General features: G+C 42.8%; 2 protein-coding genes across 2 annotated transcripts; one reads left to right on the top strand and one right to left on the bottom strand.

Annotated features, from left to right (window-relative positions):
- Positions 1-42: 42 nt before the first annotated feature.
- coil (coilin p80) lies at positions 43-10,119 on the bottom strand. Its single transcript, XM_083977846.1, has 7 exons — positions 9,847-10,119; positions 7,075-8,095; positions 6,169-6,258; positions 4,751-4,798; positions 4,310-4,379; positions 3,405-3,493; positions 43-389 (listed from the first exon to the last, which is right to left on the bottom strand). Exons 1-7 carry the CDS (start codon positions 10,095-10,097, stop codon positions 342-344), a joined length of 1,617 nt encoding a protein of 538 aa, XP_083833972.1. The 5' UTR covers positions 10,098-10,119; the 3' UTR covers positions 43-341.
- Positions 10,120-10,721: 602 nt separating this feature from the next.
- Positions 10,722-21,486, top strand: scpep1 (serine carboxypeptidase 1). Its single transcript, XM_083976696.1, has 13 exons — positions 10,722-10,841; positions 12,210-12,346; positions 13,146-13,235; positions 13,385-13,540; positions 13,673-13,747; positions 14,343-14,415; positions 16,334-16,371; positions 16,476-16,604; positions 18,774-18,858; positions 19,328-19,441; positions 19,535-19,672; positions 19,769-19,932; positions 21,247-21,486. The coding sequence occupies exons 1-13, from the start codon at positions 10,784-10,786 to the stop codon at positions 21,307-21,309; spliced, it is 1,320 nt and encodes a 439-aa protein (XP_083832822.1). The 5' UTR covers positions 10,722-10,783; the 3' UTR covers positions 21,310-21,486.

A 21,486-nucleotide genomic window follows, 5' to 3' on the forward strand; every position in this document is an offset into this window, starting at 1 on the left:
CATTAATGTACAAAACATAAAACCATTATGTCCCTGGCCTGGAAACAATCACTAATACCATTGACACATTAAAAACAACAGTATTTCTCATATAGCCACAGTTTAAAAGCAGTTTCAATCCTCACACTCTACAGTACATTGCTGCATGAATTCTGTGCAAAATGATGACTTGTTTCAAAGTACAGAGAATATAATCAGCCATGACCTTATCCTTTTTGTCACTGTATCATCCCCATTTAAACTGGAGCACAGGTGGAATGACATAAAGACATAAAGCCAGTGAGAACAAAAGGGGGAAAATGCATCTTGCCAAAGCAGGTGGATGTAACAAACTGTCAGATTTAAATGAGCAGCCTTGGCTCCAGCAGGGAGTCCCACCGCTCTGTCACCTGGGGAGGGAAAGTCAACTATGAATATACAAAACAAAAGAAAACAAGCCAAGTGTGGATATTGTAAAATGAGACAAGAAGTGTTGATTTTAAAAATCCAAACTGTGGTGAACCAAACACTGTGACATTACTTTACTCTTACTGAAAAGCCTTTAGTTTATTAATAATGTTATCCATGGTAAAGCATGCTGAACTGTGTTTGTGTGGGTAATCAGGTCTTGTGAGTATGAATGGGCTCGTGACAGCTTCATGTGGTCTATTTGTGACATCTACTGGTTATTAATGCTGACAGCACATAACATAGAAGGTTGTTTTGTGGGGTTGGTTAGCTGTTTGTCAGCTTGCTTTGTGTACAGATAGGTTAAAAATATTTTCTTCATAAATCCATTTAGATTGCAGTGTACAACCTATTATTTATAGAATCAGGTAGTCCAACACAAAGGCCTACAAAATCACACAACACAGTCAACACCTGACAATTTAATTAATTTCAATGAGTCAGATGTTTCATTTTATCTTATTTATAGCATTTTAAGTATTTGTATTAGACAATGGTGATTTTCCATCATGGTATTTCGATCTCAAAACAGCTTGCACCGACAATTAAAGGTAATGAACCTACTCCTAAAACTATAGGGATTAAGGCAATAGGCGGATTTGCCAAAATGTTGAAATATCCCTTTAAATATAACTAAAAACTAAGGCAGGATTTTGAGGTGACTGTGCTGCTCCTCTCAGGCCTAGTCCACACGAGCCCGGGTATTTTTGAAACCAGAGTTTTGCTCCGCATCCACAGGAGTGGTGTAATAAAAACACTCTGTACACACGCAACCGTGGAATCCGCTTCCAAGTGACGCAATGCACATGTGGAAGGCTGTTTTAACCAATCAAAACACAGTGGAAACCGCTTATGGATCAAAAGGCTTGGGACGGAATCATTTTTATACAAATGCTGTTTAAATAATTCGTCATCAAGAAATCCGCTTATAGTGTTCATTTTTGGTCATTTTATGGATGAAAACATGCGCAAAAACAATTTCAAAACTACGTGTAGCCTATTTATTTTATTTTCGGCGGTGTCCCTTTGACGTGCACTGCTGCAGCAGCATGCACATGTTGCTGCGCTGTGTTGTTGTGCTGTGTGCGTCACCTGGCTGGCTGAGCTGTCGGTGCGGCGCAACTCATTCACTGGCTGTTGTGTTGTCTGTCAAAACATGGATGAATGAAACATATCCACTTTATATCGACCGCGGACGTCACAAATACATTTTCGGCTTTTGGCTCGTTACGTTCATCTCCGCATAGGCTCTTTTCATCACTGCATGATGCGACCCCCCCCCCCTCCCCCCCCCATCCCGTCGTACCCGGTCTGACAGTGACATAGGCTATTGCCTGTTCATTCATGAAAATCATCCCGAAAAACTCTCAATCAAACAAGGTGGGGAATAAGAAACTGCGGCGCTACTGTAGTAGTTCTGTAATTTAAAAACACACCGGCAGCGGGCCAGCTGATCTGTAGCGTCACTTGTTACTGTAAATGATGCCGTGTGGAAAACCAGCTGTGGTCTGTGATTGAGGGTGAGTTAAGAGGATCGCCCTGACGACCGTTTCGTTATATTTTTCTCATCAAAAAACTATACAAATAGCATTTAGATTATGTAAAAAAATAAATTAAAAAAAAGTGATAAAAATCCACTTTGTCACCTCTATTTTTGCGAGCTCACGTCAACTCCTGCAAACCGCTGCAAACAACCTCTGCAGCTGGCAGTGTTTACTTCAGCACGTGTGCAGCTATGACGTAAACGAGAAAAACAATCACGGTTGCAGTATCCACACGCACCCGGTGAAACCAACCCCGGCCCAAAACCCCACCCTGTACTCCGGTTTCAAAAAACCACGGTTTCAGGGTTCCAAAAGCACGGTTGCGTGTGGACAGGACATACAACCGGGAACATATGTTCATGGTTTCAAAAATACCCGGGCTCGTGTGGACAAGGCCTCAGTGAACACAGTCCCCTCAGAGAGCCACAGTGTCATGTGAGCTCTGTCATTGAGGTAATATTACTCACTCACTCACTCCTTTAAACTGTTATAGCTCATTGCATTGCACACTCTCAGAGGCTAGAGCATAGCAAGTGAATGCCACAGTTCCCTGTGTCAGGTGGACAGATGCCTGGCTCCAGATTAAAAGGACAGTTCACCCAAAATTCAAATTTCACTCATTATCTACCCACCATCATTTCAACTAAGAGCTGTGAGAATTGTGAGTCCTCCGTGCCTTCTCTGAGTTACGGGGGGGTCCGCGCAGCAGTATTTGTCCATATAATGGTTGTCAATGCCAACTTATACCAACTTTCTTCGTCCAAAAAGACACACCAAAAAACATCCAAATACCTCGTCGTTCCGAAAAAAATTAAATAAGTCTATATTTTAAGCTTGTTTGTAGCGGAAGCTCCCAGTGTCTCAGTTCACTGTTCTTCCTGTGTCAGTGCAAATCATGCGAGATTTGCACTGGCGGAACAATTTCTCATGTTGGGGCTTCAATACAAGAGGGACATTACACACGAGCAGTATGGAGGTATTTGGATATTTTTGGTGTGTCTTTTTGGACAAAGAAAGTTGGTATCCATTGACAACCATTATATGGACAAATACTGCTGCGCGGACCCCCCCCCGTAACTCAGAGAAGGCACGGAGGACTCTGAAAATTCTCACAGCCCTTAGTCGACATGAGGGTGAGTAGATAATGAGTGAAATTTGAATTTTGGGTGAACTATCCCTTTAATGCTAATTAATGCTCAATGTCTGCTCACTGAGTAAACTGTTACTGAGGACATATCTGCTACAGCATCTTTACTGGGTGATAATATATCAGATAGTGTTTCTCTGCTGCCCTCTGCTGACCAGAAGAAGCTTCAAGTCACACAGAAATAAGAGCACACCTTTTGCTGCTGTTTTGGGGATTTAAATATTGCAGTATGTCATGGTAGGAAGCAGCTACATGGTAGGACTTACCCAGGCACCTCTGGACACAGCGTACTCTACACTCTCTGAGCCGTCAGCGTTCTGATAGACCAGGTCGAACTTCCCAGGCTCGACGTGAGCTGGGAGAAACGTGAAGAGTTAATGAATACCTGATAAAGAAGCCCATCCTTACAACATTAAATCATTCTATTCTAGGTTTAGAAATCTGTAACACTCAATTTGACACTGTTCATCAACCTTTTTTTTTTTACTTAGCAACCAACACGCATGTAGTCATCAAACAGCAACACATTATTAGGGTCTGTAATAACCATCTCATAGAAGAAGTTACACTTGTTGGCATTTGGTTGGTTGTGTTAGGGCAATAAAAGTGTATCAGTGCTACTGTAGGAACTTGTCTTTAAATCAGGCCCAAACCCGAATTGCATGCACTATATGAACCAACTGCACTGGGATGGGTGTTGGTGCTAAAACCATTAATGAAACTCGTGAGTATCAAAACTTAAAGGGATAGTTCAACATTTTGGCACATTGGCCCATTGCCATAATCCCTATAGTTTTAGGAGTAGGTTCAGCTTCCGCCGTTCTAAAAACAGCTTGCACCGACAATTAAACGTAACCAACCTACTCCTAAAACTATAGGGATAATGGCAATGGACAAATTTGTCAAAATGTTGAACTATCCCTTTAAAATAAAACACCAAAAAAGTGTAAAATATGATAGTATATGTGTTTTAAACAAAGCAAAATAGACACTGCTTTTAAGACAAACTTGTACATGTGCTTTTACTTGTATTGTTTTATGTGACTTGATGCGTCTCGTGGGTTTGAATGTGGTTTTTGTGTCTTTGTGGTGTTGTTATGTTTTGAGCCCTAACTGAAGGCAATTTTCTGGAGCTATGTGATGGATCTTGAAGCAGAGAAACGATCGCTACCTTGAGTGACATGAAGCAGTTCCAGCTCAATCTGTTTGGTTGTTGAGTCGAAGCTGACAATCTTCCCCTCCTAAAGCAGACGGTAAGATAAGATAAGACAAATAAACAGATAATAACAGATAAACAAAACAAAAAAAAAAACAGATACAGACAATAAATAGACATTTGCTGCCACACACAAAAAAAAAACACACCTCTGCTCACACAGCCCACGCCCACACCCACTCTGGCTTGACCCCTTAATATTAAATAAGTGGATGGATAAAGGGCCCACAGAAATGTAAATCTATTTGTTTTATGATTTGGTAACATGTTAGGTGTTGTGACTCCAGTATGAATGAACAGTTAAGACTTCCTGGAGATGAGCTCTCCAGCATGTTTCCTAACAAACTGAGGACAGCAGCTGTTTTGGAGGACAGCAGCAGAAAGGAGTTCACTTACCTTATAATCTGAGACCTCTGGTGTATAGTTCTCACCGAGCTCCAGCAGCTGTGAACACACACACACACAGGTAATACATCAGGAAACAAACCCAACAAGTTCAGTGTCTTACTGAGCACCGAATGAATTAATGCGAAGTTGTGTTACCACATTTCATTATTGACAGACACCACAACTTCACAAAATTTCAAAAAAACAACTCTGTCTGGTAACGTTGTGTTATTATCTCATAGCGTGGTGAATGTGCAGGTCACAACTTGTCCACCAGAGCGTTGTGGAGTTGTTGGATTGTGTATTTGATGAGTTTCATGAGGGAAACCAAGAAATCCCATCAGCCTCCGTGGCGCAGCTCTGAGCAGCTCGCGGCTCTGCTCCGCCGGTCTAAAAATAGCTTGCACCGACAATTAAAGGTAACGAACCTACTCCTAAAATTATAGGGATTATGACAAATGGGCCAATTTGCCAAAATGTTGAACTATCCCTTTAAGTATAATAGCGTAGAGCTTTCACATTGTCAAGTAATGTGAGGGATGGGCCTGCCAGTGAGCTGATAGGAGTGATAGGAGATAGGTGTGTGTTGAGGTAATGAGTTAAAGCAGAAGTAAGTGGTCCGGTCGTTTTCGCTAATGCTGCGTTCCAGGCAGGCTTTTGAAATCGTAAATTACAGCTTCAAGTCACAACTTACGACTTTGTAGCGTTCCAGGCAACCCACTCGTGTTTTTCCGACCTGTTTTACCGGTGAAAGTCACTATAACGGCCACTCGTAACTTCCGACCGGTGAACTCGTACCAGATCGAACTGGTACGACTTCACAGTCGGAAAAATACGAGTTTCCTTGAACGCACCATAACAGTCCTCGTCCCTACGTCACCACATTCACGGCGTCCCTTGGCTGCACACACAGCCCTGCATGCCGTTCTCTCTCCTCATTGGATAAAAACTGTAGGATACGATAAATGTTTTCTCCTCGGCTCAGAGCAGAGTGACTGACAGACCCGTGTTTCAGACCAAACACTCTATAGAAGTGATTGCTGTCGGAAGATATAACTATTTAAGACTTATATTAACACAAATATATCACTTACTTCTGCTTTAAAGATGTGAAGGTTCTAAAGAACAGATGTTTTGTGTTGTGCTGTAATCTGGTCATTTATTGACATTAGTGGACTGGACTGTGTGGGAGCAGGACAACATAAGCATTCAAATAAATGTCACATCCTTTGCATTTTCTGTTCCAATCTAAAAATAGCTCCAATTCCTTCACATTTTTTCCGCCTAAAAAATAAATCCAAGCTACTTTCCTTTTTAGTTTAAAACAAGCGAGTGCAGCCATAAAGCTAAATAGGTTACCATGGAAGCAAAGGGACAAAAAAAATAGAGCAGACACACTATGGCTCAAAAGAGCCAGGTAGACTTACCTTGAAGGCGATCTTCTGCCCCAGCTGTGGAGGGGCAGCTAGCAGGGGCATTGTGCTGTAGTCCTTTTGTGGGGCGCTTTCTGCTCCATTCTACACATGTAAGAGACCCAGAGATTATTAATCATGAGCCTTTTCCATACACTGCATTTCATAATGGACACAAACAATAATGTATACCTATATAACTGTAGTGCCAATAATGTAATAATGTGTTGGAGGTAAGGTAAATACTATTCTCAGCCTGTTAAACTGTGGACTTGTTCACTTGGTACAGGGGTAGACTTAGATGGTCATATGAGCAATGCCTCATATTTAAAAAGTTAATAATAGAGTCTTAAAGGTACATTGTGTAGGAATTCCTCCCATCTAGCGTTGTGGTTGTATATCTCAAGCAACTCAATTGTATTTTTCATGTTGCATTCACGTGAAATTGGGCAGATGGCAGACGGACGACAGCCGCTGCACGTAACGGCATAAACAAGCCTCTATGTAAACAAGTGGTCCGTCAGCACGAGGCAAAACAATACACGTGACAATATGTTGTCATGGCGATGTGGTATTGTTTACCTGACCCACGTTTTACCGGCTTTCTCTGGACTTCTGTGACTAAAATGACATCTGGTTTGTTACCGACGGCCGTTTTTTTCCTGAATAGATAACAGGAGGAGTTACACAATGTCCCTTTAAGTCTAAATTTAGAAGAACAATGCTATTTCTACATGAATAATAAACTGGGGAGGATGCTGACATTTTGCCTGCTACATGTAGATTTCCCCTTTTTTAGCACAATACAGTGCAAATATCCATCACTTGCATATTCGAGGCACCATATGCAGTGTTTACCTTTCATTTACTTTTTCACAGCACTGTACATGGATAAGTGGGTGCAGACACATGCAGACTGACCTGGATGACCACCGATGTGTTGGTCAGTGAGTCGGTCTGGTAGCTGGGCTCCTTGGCTCCGTTACTGCTGAACTGGGTGCCCTCGGCTTGCCATCTGATGAACCCTCTCCCTCTCCCTTCCCCTCCCCCTCCCCCTCCCCCTCGCTCTCTGGGACCGCCACGCTGGGGTCCTCTCACGCCGCCCCTCCCTCTCCAAGACGGCTGCCTACCCAGGCCGTATCCCGGCTGCTGCAGCGGCTTACGGATGATCAGCTCGATCTCTTCGCTGTCCGAGTCGCGGGGCTCCGCCGGTTTCTCGTCGGGGGCCGTGGCCGCGCCGGTCGCCTGCTGTTTGTTGCCACAGTTTGTGGAGCGCTGAGCAGAGGGAGCCTGCTGGGAATTGGAGTTACTGCTGACTGTACTTTTTGGAGATGTGGAGGTTAAAGGTTTGCTTTTCTGTGTATTTTTCACAGTGGGGGCTTCGTCAGAGGAGGAGTCCGTCTCTGAGGAGGAGGAGGAGGCCGGTTTGGTCTTTGGGGGGGCCTTGGAAGCAGCGGGGGTGGACTTGGGGGTTTTGGGTGCTGGTTTTTTGGCAGGTGGCTTTTTGGGGGCGACATCCTCGTCACTGCTGCTGGACTCTGAAGAGGAGACAGTCTGTGTTTTAGCCGGTGCTGCTGACGCCTTCTTGATGCTTTTAACTGGCTGCTCCACAATAGTTGGTGTTTTTTTGCTAGGCGGCGGCGCAGCTGGCTTGGGGGGTTCCTCCGCCTTCTTTTTCTTCTTCTCCTTCTTCTTCTTTGTCTTCTTCGCTTGCTTTTCCTCTGACGTCTTATTCCTCTCGTCACATGACGTCACCTTGGCAACCTCCTCCGGGCTCTCCTTGCTCTGCTTTTTCCTCTTCTTTTCCTTCCATTCCACGCTCACTCCATCTCCTCCTGGCCCATCCTCCTCTGCCGGTCTCTGTCTCTTTCTACAGTTTTCACTCGGTGTACCTGAAGAGCTGCTGTGTCCGTTCACCTGAGCCTCAGAGTCCACCTTCACCCTAGAAAACAGCAGGACATATGAGAGTCAAACATCATTCCTTTCTGAAATAAAACACCTAGAAGCAAAATCTAGATATCTAGAAAAATATCCCATCAGATATTAAGTGATCTGATCTGTGTCAGTTAGCACATGACTCGTGGGTTTAGTGCACCCCACCCCCACAATTCCCCACTAAAGAAATGATTGACAGTCCAGACAACTCTTACCATCATGAGTTAAGCAGAGATTGTTGTGTGTGAGCATATGGCCCGTGTCAGTTCCCTTTGAGTACAGTGCAAAAGCACATCTGCATCATATGATTTCCTGCAGCAGTAGCCTGGTAGAGCAACGCTGCCTCATCTAAAATATACTGAAATGCACTAACATTCAAAATTATAGTACATTTAGAAAGATTGACACACAGCACAGTATATGTTAGTGAATGGTTCAAGGTTAGATTTTGAACCAAGCTATAGCAGCTCTGTGTTGACGGACAGCAACAGCCGCCCTTTCTACTAAAATAGATAGATATACTTTATTAAAGACACATCTCAAAGAAAGGTCCATAGCACCATAAGGGTAAAACACATACAGGATAGAAACATTAGTAATATAAACAATCAAAAACATGAAAATAAAGGAAACCTCAGTAAGAGGCCAGCCTATTATGACAGTTATAGGCTTTTAAGCCAATGTATCCATAGGCTAGAGGGGTATTCTGTCTATAGCAGAGATATTGATAGTGGAAAGTAAAATAATAAAGGTCTTAATAGACTTCAACACAGACAGGCCTCTCTACAAGGGGCTTCTAATTGAAAATGCAGCTTTGGCCTCCAACAGCATCTTCATGACATCATTGTGTTGGGTCCATTAGAGCAGGGGTTCCCAAACTTTTCCATTAGCTTTTGTCCGAGGACCCCCTTTGCAAACCCACTGAGTTTTTAAACAGTTAGCACAGCAGTTAAAGCAGAAGTAAGCGATCCGGTGGTTTTGGCTAACTTCCTGTCAGCAGATGGAGTTAGCAGTCCCCGCCCTCGTCCCTACGTCACCACATTCACGCGCATCCCTTGGCTGCACACACAGAGAGGACCGCCCCTTTATGCCGTTCTCTCTCCTCATTGGATAAAGGTTGTAGGATACAAGGAACGTTTTCTCCTCGGCTTACAGCAGAGCAGAGTGACTGACAGACCCGTGTTTCAGACCAAACACTCTATAGAAGTGATTGCTGTCGGAAGATACAACTATTTAAGACTTAGATTAACACAAACATTCTGCTTACTTCTGCTTTAATAGACTTTGACACAGACAGGCCTCTCTACAAGGGGCTTCTAACTGAAATTGCAGCTTTGGCCTCCAACAGCATCTTCATGACATCATGTGTTGGGTCCATACTTTTCCATTAGCTTCTGGCAGAGGACCCCCTTTGTTAGCAGTTAATGGTAATGGTGTCATCATGAATGATACTTTGTCTGGCAGGAAATTAGAAAGGCGGGCATGGCAAACTAGGTTTCGAAATATTATCATAAATAAGATTTTATAATAATGCCCAAAATACAATTATTTTATTCCCTCCTAGGAACCCCTGGCGGGCGGCCCCCACTTTGAAAACCACTGCAGAAGATTGAGAGTCACTCAGCTCCACACTGCTCCCTGCCTGGCATGGCCAGGTGAGCTGGAGTTCCCATAGTCACCCCATTCACTAGTAGCGTATCCTAGAATGGGCGGGAGCCGGGAGGGCACGTTATCAACGAACGGTGAAAGCACGCGCACCTGACGCTGTCGTTGTCCCGCACCACGAAGATGCGCTCAGTGTGCGGCAGGTAGCAGTCGTCTATGAACAGGTCCAGGATGCTCCGGGGGCTGAACTCGAACTTGTCTCTGATGATGCTCTCCAGGTCCGACACCACGCGACATGTGTTCAGGTCCACGAGCAGCCAGCACATGCGGCAGTCGGTGACGGCGGGCGGCGGGTAGTCGAAGTACAGACGCAGGCGGATAAAACTGTTGCTGTTAGCAGCCATGACGGCGAGGAGAGCGAGGGACTCGAACCGTACAGCGAACAGTGAACACACCGCCTGGGCCGGTGTTGTTCCACGAGCCAAGAGCAAGGGCAACATTTCCGGTCACATGTTTTCAGAATAAGAGTGCCATGCCACAAAAAGGTGATTGTTATTTTATTTTCGTGTAGTTTTCATCTACATAACAGTAAAATTCTTAAATGTTGGTTATTATGGTGAATTGACGCAATTGGGAAAACACTGCTGTCAATTTCTTTAAAGTTTGATTTTTTTTTTGCCTTTTATTTTGAAAGAAAACAGTCAACTCACTGACAACACCGCCCTCTGCTGGAGTGGAGGTGGGACTTCCTGATCATTCGTCACAAACAAGTCAAACATTAGCAATTTAAATATAAAGTACTAAGTATAAACGGGGGGGGGGGGGGGGGGGGGGGGGGGGCAGTTTGTTTTACTGTGGGGGGGGGCAGTTTGTTTTACTGTGATTTACTTTTTGAATTGAATATTTCACCCTTTTCCCCTTCAGTTACAGTTGTTTCTAATTATCGACACAAAATGACTCGCAAAGTTTATTTAAAAACTGAAACATGACGTTGGTCAGCTGATTCCGGGTGCGGTCATGTGACCCCTCGGAGCCATAAAGCGGTACAGCACACAGCCTCATCCCGATTCCCCAAATCTGCGCTGCAACAATGGGCCTGGCTGAGACAAGCAGTGTGTTTCTTCTACTCAGCGTCCTCGTCAGTAGAGGTAAGGTGTAAGATGTAATGAGCCCTTTACACCTGTTTACTGTAATGTTGTAGCCAGGGCATGTAGTCTAACACACAGCAAGTAAACAAATGTTTTTTTTCCCTTGACTCAGCTGACTGTAAAATGAAACCAACACTCTGTCCACGCTGTTGTTTTACAGCTTACCTTAACCTGGTGTGTACTGGAAACAGAAGGTGTTGGGTTAGGGTTAAAATAAGATTAGGATCGGGTTAAGATAAGGTGAGACATTGACACTGGGTTCAGGAAAACACCAAGTTTCAGTTCCAGATTGTAACTGTGGCTCAGCCTCCTCTGTCCCACACAGCGTGTTAGTTCCTCATTCATACAGTCCATACCGAAGTGTTTACTGCACAAGTGTAGGCCTAGGCTATGTCAGGAAGGAGAAGATCAGTTATGTTTTTCAAAAGTTTCTGCTTTTATTAACCAGTCAAAGAAAAATAAACTACTGACGTTCCAGACCGCACCAGTAGAAGCTACACGCTGGCTTCATAACACCCACTGAGTCTGTGGACGTCACTGTCAGGGTGGAAGTCAGTGCCCCCTCGTGACTTGTTTTCAGTGCAATAATTTATCCGCTTCCTGGGTTTTACTGTGTGCATATATTGATCTGTATCTTTATTTTTTCTGTTTTGTTTAAGTACTGATCGTCTGCACTGTAAAAGAGGCTTGCCTCAGTGTGCTCACGATCTTAGATAAAGGTAACTAAACTAAATGCAGAGTAAACCAAAAAGAGGGCAAAGAACAAGAAAAAGGAGAAAATTACAAATTAAAAAAAAAGAATAACAAGGCCCTTCGTTACCACAATCCGATTTAATGGTAAAAGGTATTAAGACCAGCCTTCACCTTGGCTCAAAAAATCCCCACCCACGTTGCAAAAAATAAGTTCTGTTCTTTGTTTCTATCTTTTTCGAGTGTCAACTGAAATTTCAGGAACATTTTGAAGCATTTCATATTTAATTGATTCTTTTTCTGAAAAGAAAGGTTTTTCCTACCATACTAATAATGTTATTCAGGCCCTTTACTTCTGCACCATCTCTTAATTAATTCGTGAGGGTTTTGAAACCACTGAATTAAAAAAAACTTGTATGTGACAAAAAAATCGGATGTCAGCTGTATCACACATTAGGAGGATTCAAGTCTGCAACATAATGAACAAGAAGACTGCACTGAATTAAATGTAATGGTTTAAAAATTAGTGATGTTTTAATAGCATCTGGCCCACATACTTCTACCCACTATGTTCTTTTTTTTTAATTCAACAAGTGTTAAAACTACTTGGCTAAGTTGCATAGTTGTTATGCAGTAACTCGGATAATTAAAACAGATGATGTATTAAACCCTCTGCAGGGCTGCCCACTCCCCTGGCAGGAAAAGAAGCCTGGGGCTATGTGGACGTGAGGGACGGGGCCCACATGTTCTGGTGGCTGTATTATGCTGACGGCCCGTCTGGATACACAGAGCTGCCTCTGGTCATGTGGCTGCAGGTAGGACACGATGGGGTCCACTGACTTCAGCTGACGCCGTAAACACTGCAGCAGCACATCGGTGTTTCTGCAGCTCATGTGCATAAGATCACTGATGCTGTTTCACAAGTTGTTTTTCCCAGCAGAGATTGTGTGTGTGTGTGTTAGGAAACACTTTGTTGTGAACACACGTATCTGCTCGTGTTCTTATCAGTTTACTAGGTATGGGGATCACTACGTACGCAGCCATTGGGAAATTGGTGATTTTAAACAAACACAATTATCTATTCAAACTAATTGGGTTGTTGTGAGGATGCTGAATCACATCCAGCAGTTCAGTTACAAATAGCTTTTTCAGTTAAGACAGTGAATGAGTAATGGCCATGTTGCTTCTTTTAACTGCAAGGAGGAACTAAGTGGTTCAGAGCCAGACTTATTTTTAAAAATGTGATCAGCTGAAAAGTTATAATTGGTACCAATAAAACTATATAATGTCTCCCATAATTTTAGATAATAAAGTGTTATGTACAATTTTGACCCCCAAGAAAGTTGCATAATAAGTTGAAGTAAAAAGAAGTAAATGCAACTGTTGCATCACAATGGATGTGAAAAACATCTCGCATAACGTCATTATCACCATCACACCAAATGACAAATAATAGATTTTTTCAGATAATAATGATGTAAGATTTTAATAAAGTGTTTTTATGGGCTACATGTGTGTAGGGTAGAGGAAAAATAAATGCAAAATATTCTATTATTATGTTCACTTTTATAGTTTTTCCACCAGCAGCTGTGCTCTTGATGTTTGTGTCTTTAGGGTGGACCAGGAGGATCAGGAAGTGGATTTGGGAACTTTGAGGAGATCGGACCTTTGAACAGAGACCTGAAGCCCAGAGAGAGCAGCTGGGTGAGATGCTGTTCAGTGTCCACACAGATCCTAGAACAGCAAAGAGCTCCAAAACACATTATTCCCGTTTTTATAACTTGAATGTTACATACAGACAGTAAATGTGTGTGTGTGTGTGTGTGTGTGTGTGTGTGTGTGTGCTGTTTCAGACTCAGGCAGCCAGTGTGTTGTTCGTAGACAACCCTGTGGGCACCGGCTTCAGCTACACAGACAGTCCTGATGCCTATGCGACGGATGTGGCCGCTGTGGCCTCAGACATGCTGGTGCTGCTCAGAAACTTCTTCACAGAGAAGCCTGAGTTCCAGGTACTTCCCCAGTTACAGTTAGGAAAGTTGTATTGTACAAGATACGGAGCAATCAACAGCAGATCAGACAGGAGAATTCACCATAACAACTGGTGCTGTAGAGGCCACTGATGGCTGTTTTATTCTCTGCAGAACATCCCATTCTACATCTTCTCTGAGTCGTACGGAGGGAAGATGGCGGCTGCGATCTCCATGGAACTGGTCAAGGTGCGTTCACTGCTTCTTTACAGCCTCACCTCAGGTTCACTAAGCTCACTGATCATGGAAAGTCCCCTCAGCCAAACAGCTGCCAGACATTTAAAAGGTTAAAAATGTTTTGTTAATTAATGAGTTAATGAACTTCAGTGTTGGTGTAACTAACCCTAACCCAAACCCTAGCTTTATTAGTTTTATGTGAATTTTAAGTTTAAGTTTAAAAAGAAAACAAAATGCTTTCCTTACTTTCCTACTTTTATTTTCCATTATAAGAAAAGCTAAATGAATGTCACAGCAACACAGCTGTTATACTATGGTTTACTGCTGTAAACACTGTAAAAACATTCCACTTGTCTGACAGTAAGTAGGAATAGGATGGATTACATGTAACATTTTTTTTTTTTTTTTTTTTCCAAGTTTGAAAAGCCTTCGGTCCTGGTTTATTTTTTGTTTTTCATCCCACATAAAACCCACAAGAAAGGAAAAAAGTTTAAAAAAAAAAGCACGTACAAAAGAAATGGAAAAAGGAAGTAAATCTGACCTGAAACCTTCCCCATTTTTCATTAGGTGTCAAGTTTCATATGTGACATGTGTTGTGTTTGTCCAGGCTGTGGAGCAGGGAACAGTGAAATGCAGATTTGCTGGCGTGGCACTTGGAGACTCGTGGATTTCCCCGCTGGGTCAGTATCATCAGACTTTACACTCAGAACAACGATGCCTGTTATTTAACAACCTGCTGCACATCTGGCTTTTAGAACAGATGTTTTAGTTAAATGTGATGTATTCAGACCTGTCTTACTAAACCACTCCAACAGTCACGGTCTTTAGTTAGATGACATCAACATTTTCTTCTATTTGGCCCAGAGAGGAATCAGTCATGTAGGACCACAGTGACTGCTTGGTGCTGCTTTACCCAAATACTGAATGTAGAGAGAGAAAAAAAAACTGGAGCGCTGCCGTCAACTTCACTCAAGTGCAGATTTAAAACTCTCCCAGTTTTTGTTTGACCTTGACAGACCGTGTAAAAACGGAAATATGATATGTGTAATTTGATAGTACAAAATATTTATCTGACAGTAAAAGTGGGATAGGATAGGATGAACAGGCATTGCATTTCTTTCCTTATATTCATAATTTTTTGTCATTTTACAAAACGGAAAAAAGTGTTGGAATCAGCTGATACCACTCTACGTGATTTTTGTGTATTTTTGGGCCCAAAGTGTTAATAAAGTAGGTTTAAGTGAAAGAATGATTAACAGTTTTACAGTGCTAGAAAAAAAAAGCCAAACATGAGTATGGTAAACAATTTTTTAATATGTTGTATATCAAGTCAAAATCAAAAGCATTCAAAAATGACCTAGGGTCAGACACCTGAGGGTTAAGAGGGAAAAAGTGTAAACTATAATCTGGATTTTGGATATTCTCACTCATCCAGGTCATCGTTATCTCTGAGAAACAAATTGAATGGCAAACTGTCTTCGATTCAGTTTGTTGCCCAGATACATAACCTGGATATAAATCCTGGATTAAGTCCACCTCTGGACCAGTTCAATGTGACAGCCCTCTCTGTATATATGGTATCATCTATACCCCCAAAGAATGAAGCAATCTAAAAAAAAAAGACACCTTATCTCGTAATTACGAAATAAAGAAAAAGGACACGTCTTCCGCTCTCGGGTGTAAGGAAGCATACAGTGGCAATGATGGCGCTATCGCAGTTAATCTGCCAATACTTCCAACTGCAGCTTTAAAGGTATAATGTGTAGGAATTCCCCCCATCTAGCGGTGCGGTTGCATATCTGAACGTATTCTTGATGTTGCATTCACCTGAAATGGGGCAGACGTCAGACAGACAACAGACGCTGCATGTAACAGGATAAACAAGCGTCTATGTAAACAAGTGGTCCGCCAGCACGAGGCAAAACAATACAGGCCTGACAACATGTTGTCATGGTGATGTCGTATTGTTTACCTGACCCACGTTTTACCGTCTGGTTTGCCGACGGCCGTCTGCCTGACTGCACCTGAATGCAACACCAGTGCCTCCGTCCTTCCTCACACTACACAGTGGTGACAGTTTTAACAGGCCGAGCCCACAGCTCCGCTGAGTTTCCGTGGTTACCTACGGTCACGCTGCCACTCAACGTAAAAAATGGCGATGCAACATGGCCGCCTCGGTTCGGTGCGTCGCCCACTTATGTATTTGTAACAACTTGTAACAACTCATTCTAAGGTACCAGAAAGCTTTCATTTGTATGCGGCTGTGATTCCACTTCAGTGAAATACGTATTTATGAAAGACATATTTGATTTTTGCTAATAAAAGGCTGAATAAGTTACAGACTGGGGCTTTAACACATGAAGGTTGGAATCAGACTAATGAAGGTTTTTCTGACTTTTGTTGGATTTGGTTCTTAAACACTGACCCTCCACTGTAGTTTAACATTTCAGTCTTTCAGTTGAATCAGTTTCTTTCTTCTCTGTATTTGGCTAAAAAACAATCCAACTGTATTTAATGTACATGATGTGTTACAGCTGAACATTTTAGTGATAATGAGCAGAAGGTTATATTCACTTTCAAACTGTGCTTCATCCACAGACTCTGTCATGACGTGGGGACCGTACCTCTACACCACTGTGAGTAACACACAACAGGCCAGATTTTCAGCTTAAAGATGTCTGTTAAAGCCAGATTTAGGTTATCAGGTCTTTTTTTCATTTCTTTTTGTGTGTGTGTGCAGTCGCTGCTGGATGACTTTGGCCTGGCGGAGGTGAACAGTGCAGCAGCGGAGGTGAAGAAAGCCGTGGAGCAGCAGCAGTTTAAGAAAGCCACTGAGCTCTGGTCCATGACAGAGACTGCAGTGGAGCAGGTCGGTGCACAGACACTTCACTAACACTCACACAGGCCCTGTCCAAGTTCTCCACACTTGGCTCAGTGCGCTTGGTTACACACACACTTTGATGATGTTTTGCTGGTGGAACATACATTTGCATATAGTATGCAAGCATGTATTAAGTGGCCAAGCGCGGGGGGATATTTAAAAGCAATCGGGACATACTTGACAAGTGCAGCCTGTCATCAGAGTGCCACTGTGCACACTAGCACAACTCTGACACACACACACACACACACACACACACACACACACACACACACACACACACACACACACACACACACACACACACACACACACACACACACACACACACACACACACACACATGCCACAGCAACAGTTTTAATAAACAGTGCTGCTGGATCACAGTCTCATCTACTCCAAAAGTGTCTCTATACGCAAGATTCAAATCATAAATGTGTAAGCCCAACTCTGTAAGTAAAAAAAGAAAAACACAGAGCATGATGAAAAAGTTATAATCAACAGAGAAAATTAATTATGTGATAACGGGTCAAAAACATCAGATGTAAAAGTAAACGTAGCCTAAAGACAACAAAACTGAAGTTGAAAAATATGAGATAAAAGAATATAAGATTAGAAAGTCATAATGAGATAGAAAGTCAAGTTCATTTTATTGAAATGTATTCAATATTTACCAAGCGTGACTTCTCCAGCTGGTGCATTGTGGGATTTATACTTGGCCAAATACCGCTCCGATGCGGTCTTACCCAGACTGTAAAAATAATGGACGTAGCACCCGTGACGTCACCCATTGGTTTGGGGGAGTCTGTTTTGTGCCGCTACTACGGGGGTTTGAACTGCGCCATGTTGGATTTGACTTGCCATATTTGGAGCGGTGCGGCCGTTAGCCGGCCGAGAGCCCGCCCACTGGCCTCGAAGCAGCGGTCTCCGGACCTGTCACTCAACGTTTCCGCACCCTAATTGGCCTGAATTTTAAACCTAATAATAGTAAAACGGTAGAGTTAAAAAAAAAAAAAATTCACCCCCCTCAGAGTGTGTGCGGGGGTAGAAACTATCGGTTGAGACCAAAAAACTTTCTGACACCAGGCTTTTAACATGTTTATTGAGGATGTAAAGTCAGCTATTTTAACATGGGGGTCTATGGAGAATGCTCCCTTCTGGTACCAGCCCCCAGAGGAAGCCGAGGGGATTGCAGTTTTTTGAACGCGGAAGTGAGCTTCACTTCTCAGACCCACAACTGCCCCCTTGGTCTTACCGTAAGTGTGGGTAAAGTGCAAATCAACCGCGCTGCACTTTCGGTCGTTAGAGAAATGGGACACACTTGCGCACTGACACTAAGGCCATGAACGCGCACGCCAAGTGCCCAAGCGTGCTATTCCCAAGCTATGTTTCCATCCACAAGGCAGCACATGCAGAAACTGTGTTCTCCAGCATGTACATGAAAACATGAAGCTGAGTTTTTGCATGTAATCATTAACATAAAAAGATCTTGTTGGTTCATGTTCAGCCTGAGGCCTGTAGGTTTCACACATCAGGGTTATCACAGTGTTAATGAATGTCCAGTTACAACTTGACTCTATCGATCCATCTATCATTCATTCCTGTCATTTTCAATAATTTTCATAATATCTGCTTTTGTGTTTTCACCTCACTGCTTTATTTACTGTACATATTGCGAACTGCTGTTTGGTGGCGTTGATACCTCAATTATGTATTATCAAAAGAAAAGGAGATAGAAGAATGTAGTAATCCCCATAAAAAAGAATTGCATCACAATATTAGGACCAGACTGCATAGATGTGTTACATTTTATAATCCAACCCTCTCACTCAGATATTGAAGATATTTATAAGACCTTTTGGGTGTTTGTTTGTTTTGCCTTGATTTGATAGGACAGACAGGAGAGCAAGGAGATAGACTTGGGGAATGACATGCACTAAAGATTGTCTTGGTTGGGCATCAAACAGGCGATCAGGCATACACTCTTCTCAGTTTACATGTATCTATACTGCCCTTTTTGCATAAGGACATAAGGAAGTTTATGGTTATTTTGTATCTACAAAGGAATTTCAGTCTGGTACTGTCAACAAGCAGCAAGTGAGTGAAGTGTGACATCTGTTTGTGTGCAGGAGGTTTGATTTTGTTTTTTTTTGTCAGAACACCAATGGAGTCAACTTCTACAACATCCTCACCCAGGAGCCAGATGAGAGAGTCCGCTCTTCACCAGGAGAGGACTTCATTGGTGAGATGTTTAATGGTTTAATGATTTATTTTGCACAAAAAGAAAAAACAGTATACTATATGCACAAAACAGAGATGGATAATATACAGCGCAAGAAGAGGCAAAAAAAAAACTCAGAGAGCTTATGAGAAGCCATCACCCAGTGAAATATCACAACATTTTAAGAAATTAAGAAAAAAAAAATACATTATAGACATTTAAATATGTTAAAGTAATGATAAGACCATACATACAGTACATATGACAGTTAAATAAGATGGAAAATGTAAATGAATATCTTTTGGTATCATTTTTTATCATCATTCCCGGTGTCTCTTTCTTATGGTGATCAGATTAAAGTATAAAAAAAGGATACCAATAGTTAAAAGCAAAAGATGTTGTGTCAGACTTCAAATGACACACACCCACACACACTCAGCTGCTCTCATGTTTCAGATCACACTAACTGTAACTCATTTATCATGCACAGCTCTGCAGACGCGTCGCCACATCCGTCCCCTCCACGGCCAATCGCTGAGTGAGCTGATGAATGGACCAATCAGGAAGAAACTCGGCATCATTCCCCAGAACGTCACGTGGGGAGGTGAAGTTTCTCTCTCTGTTGGGTTTTGACTTTTGTCTCAGAATGTCCTGCCTCTGTAGAAATGTCTCCATGTGTCTCGGTCCTCTGCTCCAGGCCAGGCGGAGGACGTCTTCAGCTACATGGCGGGAGACTTCATGAAGCCGGTGGTGGACGTGGTGGACCAGCTGCTGAGCGCCGGAGTCAACGTCACCGTCTACAACGGGCAGCTGGACCTCATAGTGGACACCATGGGTAAGTCGGTCAGCATCCAGCTGTGAGATTCCAGCTGTGAGATTCCAGCTGTGAGATTGCAGCTGTGCCACATTGAGCCGGTGCTTGTCGTGGCAGGTCAGGAGCAGTGGGTGAAGCAGCTGAAGTGGGAGGGGCTGCCTGGATTCAACAAGCTGAGGTGGACCCCTCTGAATGACCCCGCCTCCTCAGGCGTTACCGGAGCTTTCTGCAAAACCCATAAGAACTTCGCCTTTTATTGGATCCTCAGGGCCGGTCACATGGTAAGACATCAAGCTTCTCAGAATTACTACTGTGAACACTGCTGAGAGTCGACTTATTGTGAGTAAAAAAAATCTTCTTTGCTGAAAGCTGCACTTAAAAGTGATCAAGAGTCTTACTCACACTTTTAGCGAAGTGTAGGACTGAATCTTAAAGGGATAGTTCAACATTTTGGGGTTCGTTACCTTTAACTGTCGGTGCAAGCTGTATCTAGAATGGCGGAGCAGAGCCGTGAGCTGCTCAGAGCTACGCTACAGAGGTTGATGGGATTTCTTGGTTTCCCTCATCAAACTCATCAAATACACAATCCAACAACTCCACAACGCTCTGATGGACAAGTTGTGACCTGCACATTCACCACGCTATGAGATAATAACACAACGTTACCAGACAGAGTTGTTTTAGAGGTAAATTCATGCAAAACCGCTGATGCACGTTCCCATCGGGGGAAGTTTTTCAGCAAGCAGTCTCTGCATTTACCTCGAAATCAACTCTGTCTCATAACGTTCCGTTATTTCATATCGTGGTGAATGTGCAGGTCACAACTTGTCCACGAGAACGTTTTGGAGTTGTTAATAATGGAATGTGGATTGTGTACTTGATGAGTTTGATGAGGGAAACCAATAAATCCCATTAGCCTCTGTAGCGTAGCTCTGAGCAGCTTGCAGCTCTGCTCCGCCATTCTAAATACAGCTTGCACCGACAGTTAAAGGTAACGAACCTTCTCTTAAAACTATAAATGGTCAATGGAATTTTAGAGGACGTCACTTCCAAATTTAAAGGAATGACCAATCACTGAATGGAATCCTTATCTAAGAATACAGACGTATCTCAGTTGAATAGCCAGTGGGAGTACATTCAACCGTATTTTGACAATAATCTACAAAATAATATTAAACTCGCGTCTCTCTCTCCTCTGTGCCGTCTCTTACTGGCAACTCCTCACCACTAGGACTCCTCTGGAGGTCTCTTAAATATCCAGGGGAGTAGGAGTGATTCTTAGACTTGAGAAAGTTGATAAATATCTTATATTCTTAAGTTTGAGAGTAGGACTAAACTCCACAAATTCTCAGCACTTAAGACTAAAACTCTAAGACACCCCAGACCTCCAGAGTGATTTTGTTTTTGTAGATTAATTTCAGTCCTGCCTCTTTTTACATATATTAACAGGTTACGGTGATGTATGTCTGTAATATAGTGCCACCTGGTGGATAAGGAGCATTAAACAATTTTAGTTTGTATCAACTGATCAGCAGGTTGAGTGATAACCCCACAAAATGAACATGATTTATAAAAATAAATTTTCTGTCTGCCAGATCCCCTCAGACCAGGGTCCGATGGCCTTAGAGATGATGAAGATGATCACCCAGCAGCCCTGATGCCTCTGCCTCCGACGCCAGCTGGAATGGCTCTGACAATCACAGTGATCACATTATTATTTTTTTTATAACTTACTCTCTGCTAAACCAAATCAAAAATCTCAGTCCTTCATCACAACAGTGATGCTGACCTGTGTAAATCTCAGCCATAACACCAATAAAGACAGCTTTCTTCTT

This window comes from Trachurus trachurus (assembly GCF_905171665.1).
Source record: "Trachurus trachurus genome assembly, chromosome: 8".
NCBI classification, from domain to species: Eukaryota; Metazoa; Chordata; class Actinopteri; order Carangiformes; family Carangidae; genus Trachurus; species Trachurus trachurus.

Coding starts and splice junctions, on each gene's coding strand:
- coil (XM_083977846.1), bottom strand. CDS start 10,097: ATGGCTGCTAACAGCAACAGTTTTATCCGCCTGCGTCTGTACTTCGAC. Junction 4,380..4,750: donor CAGAGGTCTCAGATTATAAG/GTAAGTGAACTC, acceptor CGTCTGCTTTAG/GAGGGGAAGATTGTCAGCTT. Junction 390..3,404: donor CTGTGTCCAGAGGTGCCTGG/GTAAGTCCTACC, acceptor TTCCCTCCCCAG/GTGACAGAGCGGTGGGACTC.
- scpep1 (XM_083976696.1), top strand. CDS start 10,784: ATGGGCCTGGCTGAGACAAGCAGTGTGTTTCTTCTACTCAGCGTCCTC. Junction 13,541..13,672: donor CAGAGAAGCCTGAGTTCCAG/GTACTTCCCCAG, acceptor TATTCTCTGCAG/AACATCCCATTCTACATCTT. Junction 16,605..18,773: donor CAGAGACTGCAGTGGAGCAG/GTCGGTGCACAG, acceptor TTTTTTTGTCAG/AACACCAATGGAGTCAACTT.